This window comes from Anneissia japonica, unplaced genomic scaffold (assembly GCF_011630105.1).
Source record: "Anneissia japonica isolate Jap-2015-1 unplaced genomic scaffold, ASM1163010v1 scaffold2856_len114153_cov99, whole genome shotgun sequence".
Classification (NCBI taxonomy): Eukaryota; Metazoa; Echinodermata; class Crinoidea; order Comatulida; family Comatulidae; genus Anneissia; species Anneissia japonica.
Genome location: NW_022697759.1, coordinates 5,713 through 16,388, shown reverse-complemented (window position 1 = coordinate 16,388; position 10,676 = coordinate 5,713). Strand labels below are relative to the sequence as shown.

The following is a 10,676-nucleotide window of genomic DNA, read 5'->3' as shown; positions in this document are numbered from 1 at the left end:
CCCCACCCCACTCCCCATATAGAAAACAATACGACATAGGGCTTATCTTATGTATAATATAGGCCACACGTGTGTGTTTTAAACTAAATATAGGCCTAAGCATTTTCGTCATGGTTTTATTTATTACAAACATATTCTTTCACCATCAATACACATTGAGGCCCTTCTTTTAGATTAAAACGATCTATCTTAAATTTGTCTTTCTTGAGTTTTGAACTATTATGTGTTTAAATAACTTAAAAGGATAAACCTCAAAAAGCCCTAAAAAATGCGCGCGAAGCGCGCAAAATATTTTTGTGTTTTTAATTCTAATTTCGTCGGACTTAATGAAAACTCCCTAAAATGTGCAATTTATAGGGCCGAGGAAATTGGCCTACCGTAACAAGAAATGCGCGCAAACAACTTGAAAATTTTAGGCACTTTCAGAGGATACATTTGTCAAGGGGTGCGGAAAAACTTTCCAAAGATGGATATTTTCCCCAATTGTCCCCCGGTGTTTTTAATTCTAATTTCGTTGCAATTGGTCAAAACTCCCTATAATGTGCAATTTTTAGAGGAAATTGGCCCATGTTAACAAGAAATGCGCGCGGTTTTTAGGCACTTTCAGGGGATGAAAAGGGCATTTATAAAGGGGTGGGGAAGATTTTTCAAAGATAGATATTTTACCCTTGTCCCCCAGTGGTTACGCCATTGGGCAGCATAGATCAAAGGAGTTATGACAGTTTTTGAAGTCGAGAAGGGGTTGTAGGGTGTTGTGAGTCTGGTCATTATGATATCTTCCTTTTTATTCTTGTCTTTATTTATTTCTTTTTCTTTCCGTTTCTTTTCCTCTTCTTTCTCTTTCCCTCCCTCTCTCTCCCCTCTTTCTTTTCTCTTATTACCCAGCCCGGTACGACGGCTTGGTCAGCCCGGTAAAAACCGTCAGGGAAAGGGAAGGGGCAGTTTTCCCCCTCCCCCCGCGCCTGTTACGACACTGGCTAACACGCCAATCATCCCCCCTCCCAAAGAAAAATATTTTTCTACGCCACTGCCTAGACACGATTTGAACTTACGACATTAGGTTATTTGGAACACATCCTTAACCGACCATTGCTATTCATGCGACGTGCGCTATTAGTGGTAAGGGCAATAATCTACAGTACTTGCTGAAACCCCTGTTTTGTAATGTAGGTGTAGAGGAAACCCTAAGGTCCAACTTAAAATCGTTAGTTGAAAATCACCTCTAGTTTATGTGTACAAAATTTTCCTGCACGTCTGTTCTAAACTGGCGACGCTGGACGCTTTTAAAGTTTGAAACCCCTGTTTTGTTTTGTAGGTGTAGGGGTAACCCTGGGGTCCAACCTCAAAAAGGGCGATGGACTTTTGTTGGAAATCATTTTCTATTTTATGTGTACAAAATTCCATGCACGTCCATTCAAAACTGGCGACGCTGGACGCTTTTAAATCTAAGTTTTGGTAACACGAACAAGAACAAGAACAAGAACAGCAGTGAGGTTCTGAGGCAGCGTTCCGCGCGGACCAAAAATAACCTTTTATATGGTCCTAATATCTACACACTACTGAAGGTCTTAATAATAATAATAGATGGATTTATATAGCGCAAATAAACGAGGTCTCTATGCGCTAGACAATAATGAAGTCAAGAACACAAAGAAAAAAGCCGGGAAAAAAAACACCAAGCTAGCACCCAAACCGAAGTATGGGGTTACACCATCACCGCCAACCGGAGATCTGTGTTTATGTACTCCGGTTAGCATCGGTTAAGTCTTGATCTTTTCTGGGATCAGGTGCCTCCTAACCTGGAACAAACAACACTAGCTAGCAAGGTGAAACAGATAAAAAGGAAAAAGAAAAGAAAACAGTAGCTATAAAGAGGCAAATAAAAAGGTTTTGAGTCGCTTTTTAAAGATGTCAATTGACGCTGATTCACGGACTTCAACGGGTAGTGCATTCCACATTTTTGGAGCCGCAACACGAAATGATCTCTCACCATATGTTTTCGAACGGCACCCAGGAACAAACAAAGTTGATAAACTTGTAGTTGATCTGAGTGCTCGGGAACAAGTGGATGAGCGTAGTCTGAGAAGATCTTGCATGTACGTGGGTGATAGGTTATGGAGCGATTTGTACACAAGAAGAAGAATTTTGAAGTTGATACGCTGTCGAACTGGAAGCCAATATAGGTGTTTGAGTATTGGCGTGATGTTCTGTGACTTTGGGGTGAGCTTAATTAGACGTGCGGCCGAGTTAAGATGTAGTTGTAATTTTTTTTATAAGAGTATCTGGAAGCCCAAATAGGATACCATTGCAATATAAGTACGACTGGAAATAACAGAGTGCAGAACCAGAGATACCAATGTCAATTAAGCGATTAAGGAGAATATTATGATCAATAGTATCGAATGCAGCAGACATGTCTAAATATACCGATAAAATACATTCACCTGTATCAAGAGCTTGCTTCACCAAAATGTATGTATTTTTTCTCCTTTTGACCATGAAAGCATTCTAAAAGTTTCATTTGTGATTCCCAAACGCACCCCTAACTCTTTATCGTCACAAAATGTAAAAATGTCTTCTTTGTAACTTGGTTAATCTTGACGGATAGATTTATTCTAATCAGTTGATCTTTTTCGGGATATCGGGTGTGTGACGTTTACTATTAAATATCCATACCTTACTCTTATATTTTCGCTCAGATTCATTGATATCATTATTTGAGATACTTAGGTACTTTAAATGACCAACACATTCACACCCGAACCTGGACCGTCACCAAAATGAAAGTTTAAGTTAGATAACTAAATTTTGCTTATCACATTTTTGATGTATGACATATCCTTTGACAGAGTGTGAAAACGTTACAAAGTGCTGATTAGAAAAAAATAGAAAAAGCATTTAGAAGAAAAATGCATTTTCAGCTTTTCTCAGGAACCAACTTCCCCAATATTTGCTAAGTTTGAACTATTTTTTATTTCAAATCTCTAATAACTCACCTTTTCCCATAGTTCATACAGTTTAAGGACTATGCGTCTCAGAGCTGCAATGTATATTGTTCGATGGTTCGACACTAAAGTTCCCCTATAAAAGATACGAACACACAGCTTCTGGGTATAGTCACAAGCCATATTTAATTTTGTTGTGACTTCACTTTATATAAAAGTGAAATATTCATAGTGGTATGATTTTGCACACGGTTTCGATGCACTAAGCGTTTCCCAGCCACATAGGCGTTAAAACACTTGTGGCGTTTGTGTACCGTACTACAGTAGTACTCGTAAAAAGCAACAATAGCAATAAATGGTAGGTTCTACATCTCCAGAGCGTGAAGATCAATTTATTTATGTTTCAAGTCGAATTAATTCAACAAGTTAAAATAAATTAAAATCGTACCAGTAGTCTTTTACTCCAAAATCAAAAGTTAATAGAATAAGGTTTCCTCAATTTTTTTTTTGTAGATTTTAATGTAAGAATGGGCTCCTCGGAAGAGCAATGTTTTCTACTGAGAGGGCTACCCTACTAACAAAAAATGGAAATACACAAACATATCGGACTGATTTCAGTTTTTATCAACCAAAACGCTAAATATGTCCTGTTTAGGTTTCTTTCTCTTTAAATGATCATGTTTTATATTTGTACTTTTACTTAAATAATAATTACTGTATTCTAGTCCCCAAACATAGATTGCGAAACAATCAATGTCTAATAGCAACAGATGTAAGCCTAGATTACTTTAATAAAAGCACGTTTATCCAGTATATAATAAGACATTAGTAATACATATTCCTGCCCCGAAAACAAAGAACCATGATGGTGCCCCGCGTAGCCTACTATAGCTTACTTTATAAAAAATAATAAATTTAAGAATACTGTATTGGATTTCATAAATGGGTTCGCACCCGGAATGGTTTTTGACGAGGGATGGTATTAGTACAGTGGGTTAACTTCAGTTAAAATCTATTATTTGCTAATTTATGCACCAAGGGCGCCGGAAATAATTTTGAATCAGGACCACTTAGAACCTAGCTAATAATAGTAATGATGATGATAATAATAATAATAATAATAATAATAATAATAATAATAATAGTAAGAAAATAATAATAATAATAATAATAATAATAATAATAATAACAATAATAATAACAATAACAATAATAACAACAACTACTACGACAACAACAACGATGACGATGACGACGGCTGGGGTGGTGACGACGACGATAATAATAATAATAATAATAATAATTATGATAATAATATCAAAAACTTATATATGTATAAAACACCGGTATCCGTTTAGGGAAAGCGCTCATGACGCCCCTGTTGGATCTGCCACGCCCCTGCTGGATCCGTCACTAAATGTGGTTATTGATTGGATGTTTTTTCAATAGATGAAGATTGTGAGGAAGCTATTGGCGAAAAGAATTAAAGCGCAGGACATTCTAGTCTTGACTCAGTACCGGTTACAGCTAAGTGAAATTAAGAAAAGGCTAAATAGTGACAGTACAACAAGTAAAGTACGGGCCACAACCGTCATCACAAGTCAAGGTGAGTAACGTGGGAGAGTATAACATAGATTATTCCACCATTCTCCTTACAATGAACGTTTTTAAACTTTTATTTTTCCAATCACATTCTTAGTCCATCACTGACAACGTTTTTGGGCATCGTAGTCATCTTCATCCTCGTTCATTATAATGTTGGGCTTTTGTGTACTAAGGCTTACATTAGTTAGTTCATCGCTCTTTGTTCTTCCATCATATCATCATTGGTATCAACAGTATCATCCTCATTCTCCACCTCCTCATCATTATCACCTACACCATATTCATCTATCATCGCCTTCCGGTATCTTTCAGCATATTCCCATAATTATCATCATCATTCTAACTGTAGTGGCGACATTGTTGGTGGTGGTAGAACAAAATAAGATTGTTGCTATTCTGTTTATTGTACGGCATCATTCTCCTAATTTCTATACTTCTCTGCCTTTTGTTATAATTATTTACTTAATGATTACTATACCATACGCCTTACTATCGTTCTCTTTATCAGCCACCCAATCATCATACAGTTCAGCATTCTCATGTTCATACTCGTTATGACTAATAAAGTTTCTGTATTCTGTATTCTGTATTCTGTAATAATCATTTTTATTTTTAGTATGTTTTGTGATAGCGTCATTTAGTATCCTATGTATATATCTTTTTGTACTTTTTTTTGAATGTCATAATTATTTTTTTCCTAGTCGTATCCATCTTCCACGCCATTTCTAAATTTATGCATTGGTTTTTAGTATGTTTTGTGATAGCGCCATTTATTATTCTATGTATTTATCTTTTTTTACTTTTTTTAAAAAATCCTATCACATCTTATGATCCATCCATAAATACTATCCTTTTACGTCTCGATATAATCTTCAACATCACTTTAGTAGCTATCATTCCCTTTATAGGTATTACATGTAATAGTAATTCTCTATTTTTATCTAGGAAGTGAGAGTGATTACGTCATAATGTCAACCGTACGATCCATTCCACTCGTGCAAATTGAAGAAAAACCTACTATCGGTTGGAAGAAGAAGTTTCTTGGCTTCATTATAGATGAAAACCAAACAAATGTCGCAATCACGCGAGCAAAACGAGGTCTAATTTTGATTGGTAAGCCTATAATAAAATAATAGGCCTACTAGTTTACTCTATAAAAATTCGTACAGAAATATAATATAATATTATTAATAAAAGAGATTGGATATTGGAATCATACAAAAATAACCACTACGAATAATGATAATGATAATGATGATGTTCGAACCACTGCACCATACAACCTGACCCTGTATATGGTTCAGTGCATTATAGTTTGTCTTCAAAGCGTAATTTCACAGGTTGGTAATTTCGAGTTTGAATCTTCAGAAGATGCAATTTTTTCTAAAACAGAAATTACCCGTTTGTTAAGATTCCAACAATATAGAATAATGTCGTATTTAAATATGCACATATTTGATATATGGTCTTTGCGTGGAAAAAAACAAAGAAGATCCAAGCATGATAATGACAAAAGTACCGGACAAAAAAACCCTGTGAAAAAAAACTGTAGCTGGGTTTCCATAGAATCGCTCACCCTATCGGCAGACGAATCGGGGTGCCTTCCCGATTGCTTCATGGCAGCTAGCAATGCACCCTGATTCGTCTGCAACGCAATCGGCAGAATTGAACCATGTTCAACTTTCCCGAAAACTGTTGACGACTGTCGTTGATAGGATGAACAATTCTATGGAAACCGAGCATTAGGAAAACGGGAGAGGAAAAAACCCTATAAAAACAATGGATTATCCTGTAGTGCGTGAAAAGCTATTAAAAATATCATCATAATGAATACTAATTAATATAGTATAATTAATATCTAAGCTAGGTCTGTGATTGTAGCTAAAGTTCAATACGATCGGTGATATTAACAAAGTTTACATATAGTTTGCCTTACAAAATTGTAATTAACTTATATGCACTTATTCGACAGGTAATAAACATCTGTTGGAAACACATGAAACATGGAGAAACTTGATCAAATCCTATGAAGGCAGAGGTTGTCTGATGAACAATATGGACTTCTTGAAGACTTTCTAAAAGTGTATGGTTGATAAGTTGTAACGCTTTGAATCGTTGGATTCTATATCATATTATCCGCCTCTTTTATTTGTGTAAAAAATATATATTTTTTTCTTTTTACTAAACAAAATATTATCAATTATATTTTTCGTGAATATATAAGATTAATTGGCCCTAAATAATCGCTTAAAAAGTCAAGTGTTGTCGCTTTAGCGGCTCAGACACCTTAGTTTTTGAGTAGTACCGTTCACATATCAATTAAATAAAATATGACTTAAGTTATACTCTCTATTATTATTTTTTGTGCAGTACACAAATTGTCTAATAATTATCTTCACATTACTCTCATTGTAATATTGAAAATCACCACCGTTACGCCTACATTGAAGACGTTGAAATATTGTTAAATCATTATGTAAATTGAAAGTATGTGGTTGTTCAATATTGTATGAAATCTGTGCTGTAATAGCTTATTTGAGGATTATCAACTTTAATATTATTGACTCGTATTTTCACGATGATATATGGAATAATGATAATTCATCGATATTTTACAAATGTTAATATATTTATGATAAGACTATATTTTAAAGAAACGGCCGAAGTTATAACACAAGAAAAAGAATGTGAACAAGATTCAACTCTATCAATGAACACTAATGAAAATACTCATAGTGTTGTTCCAAAGATTAATTATAAATGCTTCTGATAATAACATACAATAATCTCTTGATCCAAACAATAAAATAAATTCCAAGTTTGATTCTAATAGTAATAAGCTGAATATTTTCTATTACAATGTAAGAAGTTTTAAAAACAAATTATGTGACATAAATGTCGATTTAGTTCATCATTTGTTATGGCATCATAGCTATTTCAAAAACCTGACTTGACGACTGGATATTTGATAGTCAACTTTTTAATAATTATTATACAGTGTTCAGAAAGGACAGAAATTCTCAAGATGGTGGCGTTTTAAGAACATCCTTACAACCCTTAGAGTGCCATAATCTTAACGATAGTACTCTTAAATTGGTATGGGTGGAATATTACACATGTATTGGCATAATAACACATGGTGACAGATGCCAAAGAGCTGGCAAATCTATTAAATAAGCAGTTTGTAAACAAATTTTGTATCGATAATGAGGAGCATAATGGTTTGGATTCTACTACATTACATTATCCAAATAGTATGCTATTTGAACCTTTTGTAGTACCTGTCTCAATATAAACACATTGAAATGTGTTATGTAGCTATTTAAAACTTACGTAGTTCATATAGAAATTGACTGTACTAGAAAATTCCAGTGATTTGATCTACTGGTCTTTTGGTAATTTGATTCAAACGCATTTCTAATTGTGTGTTTTTCTAAATGTAATGGATTAACGATTAATAGCAAATTCACAGACTTGAATAGATTGAAAAAATACTGGATGAAAATTGAAATGGACAGGCTTTATTAAATAAATAGTTAAATTACAGTAGTTATACATTTTCTTATTAGGAGTGTGTGAATAATGATCATGATAGGCCTAGCCAGACAAGCAATCATTACGTGCACTATTACATCAGGTACAGACAGTGTAAGTACCTGGATGCGATTCTTCGCGATGCAATACCTATGCACCATGACAGAGGTCAAAATGTTTACTCTTTTCGAACACATTCTGTAGCTTAGAAAAGATTAAATCCATTTTACAAAAGTTGTACTAACATTTAGTTTGTGGAGTTTGAAAAAAAAAATTAGGATCAAGTGGTCAACAAGTTAAATGTTTTTTTTTTTTGTAGTCTAAAAGTAAGACCCTGGTTTCATCATTACCTTTGTTCGCAACTTCAAACCATTTTTACATTATTGAAACAAGGGCATCGACAGTCGATACCAATTTGCCAAATTGGTTTAAATGTATCTTAAGAATTCTTTTAATAGTATTTCACCGATAATACGTTCGATTTGAAACTCACCTTGAGGTCACATATTATGAAATCATTTTTCGTTAAATGGCTACAGTACGCATACGATTATTACATTGCCGCTATTCTTATTTATTATCTATGGATCAAGAATTTCATTGTAAATGCATAAAAAAATTAATTAGATTAATTTTATTTCATTTTTCTCGCTAAACGAAAATAAAATTACGATTATACACCAGAATGAAATTTAAATTTTTAACATCAATATACACATTTATCTGGTCCTCAAGTCGTTTCTGGCTGTTAAACACTTCCGTCGTTACTTTACGGGATAGTAGTTGGCTGGTTTGGCAACGTAAAGTAAACTTAATTTTGTTTTCAGGTATGTTAATGAATTGTTATATTGATCATTATACAGTATTTTTCTATTCAACTCTATACATTGCTATATCTTTAATGATATTTGATAATGTGATAGATTTATATTTGATTCGAGTAGGCCTATCAATATTAGGTAGTATTCTCACGTTTGCAACCAAGAAATGCTGTTGTTTGTGGTACAGCTGTGTGTGAACGCTGTAGAGTGTATTATTGGACTCGTTTCTTAATGGTATGCTATTATCGTCATCTTTACATAGATAACGAATTATAAAAGTTTAATCGTAGATTGAATACAGTAGAATTGTATAGAGGCAGGTGATGTCTATTAGCGATGGTTGTGTACCTCCTAAGTTAGTTTTTGTTTTAATAATATACATTATTATTTTACTTAATATGCATTGATATTGTAATGGTTAATTAATATCGTAATGATTAATTGATATAATAGTGTCGTATAGTAATGCTGTACCTGAGAGTAACCTTATCGTTCAGTAACATTTATAGTTGATTACTGTTGTAATGCATGATACAATAATGATTATGTATTGAGACTGTAATTTTACTATTACAAGGGTTTTTGTTTAGAGTCGATGTGTGCACATCGACATTATTTGATCGTGTGATGATTGTGAATCGTGAGTCCTAATAATTGGCAATTAAAAGAACCTTGGAACGTTCATGGTTGTCGTCGTCTTGTATATGTTGTCTAAGTAAACTTCCACAGAATGCATAGAGTACGAATAGGCAATCACTTTTCTATGTGGCAAAGTCCGAAGGGAATATGCCTCAAGAGTCCGGGCGCGGCGAATTCTTTTCATTAACTTTATCAACGACCTGAAAGTTAAACTTCCCATTGTTACATACATAGACGATACTACTGTGTCGGAACAGATTTCTAGCAAATGCCCGAGCACATTAGAGTTGGTTTAAAATCTGTAGCTGGTCTATCAACAATAGAATGGGAAATGCTTATAATAGTCCAGCAAACTTTGGTTGGTTGCATTTAAAAAAAAAAATTGGATATGATGTAGAATAAACATCTAAAAATCTACGATTGTTGAATGTTGAGATAATAATTGTTAAACTTTTCTACCAATATGTGATACAGAGTGTGCTTATTTTTGGTATTGTCTGCACCTTTGGTGATTTTGGTGGTAATAATAAGAAAATGGAGAGAGTGAGGAAGATGGCACAATTTTGAAAACATTTATATTAAAAATGTTAAAAATATGCAAAATACTTAAAGACCGATCTCATCCACTTTATAATTTGCTTATTTTCATGAGGTCTGGAATTAGACTAGGAGCAATTAGTGCTAGGTGAAGCCGATTTCGATACTCGTTTGTGGGAAATACCATCCATCTATACAATGAAGGTGTTGTTATATTCAATGGTAATTAAATACGGGATAGTGCTATTAGTTTATCTTATTCATTACTTTATCTGTGTGTAGGCCTTGTGATGTTTTTCGTGGTTTGTGAAATTATATTTTTAAATCTTTTACTGTATGTCAATGAAAGAGGAATTTCCTTTTCTTTTATTTTGCAAGGAAAAAAATATAAAAGTTATTTATCTTATCTTAATGTGATCGTAATAGTGACAATGGGATATAGAAGTTAAAATACGGAAAAACAACAATGCTGTTGGAAAAAAATGACTAGAGATACAAATTTGATAACCAATAGCTACAAAGTAAACGTAAGTAAACAGCCAGAATAAGAACCAGAGCTTTCGGACAACGCTAGTCCTTCCTCAGTGGCGAGCGA

The 10,676-nt window shown here is 33.9% G+C and overlaps 1 protein-coding gene across 2 annotated transcripts in view; it reads left to right on the top strand.

The window, feature by feature from the left end:
• Positions 1-9,587, top strand: part of LOC117102328 (helicase with zinc finger domain 2-like) — an 81,215-nt gene extending 71,628 nt beyond the window's left edge. For both annotated transcript variants that reach the window (XM_033242589.1, XM_033242588.1), the window contains 3 exons: positions 4,395-4,551; positions 5,496-5,663; positions 6,523-9,587. In XM_033242589.1, coding sequence (XP_033098480.1) covers positions 4,395-4,551; positions 5,496-5,663; positions 6,523-6,629 — 432 coding nt within the window. In that variant the 3' untranslated portion in view covers positions 6,630-9,587. The remainder of the gene's footprint in view (positions 1-4,394; positions 4,552-5,495; positions 5,664-6,522) is intronic.
• The last annotated feature ends 1,089 nt before the right edge of the window (positions 9,588-10,676 follow it).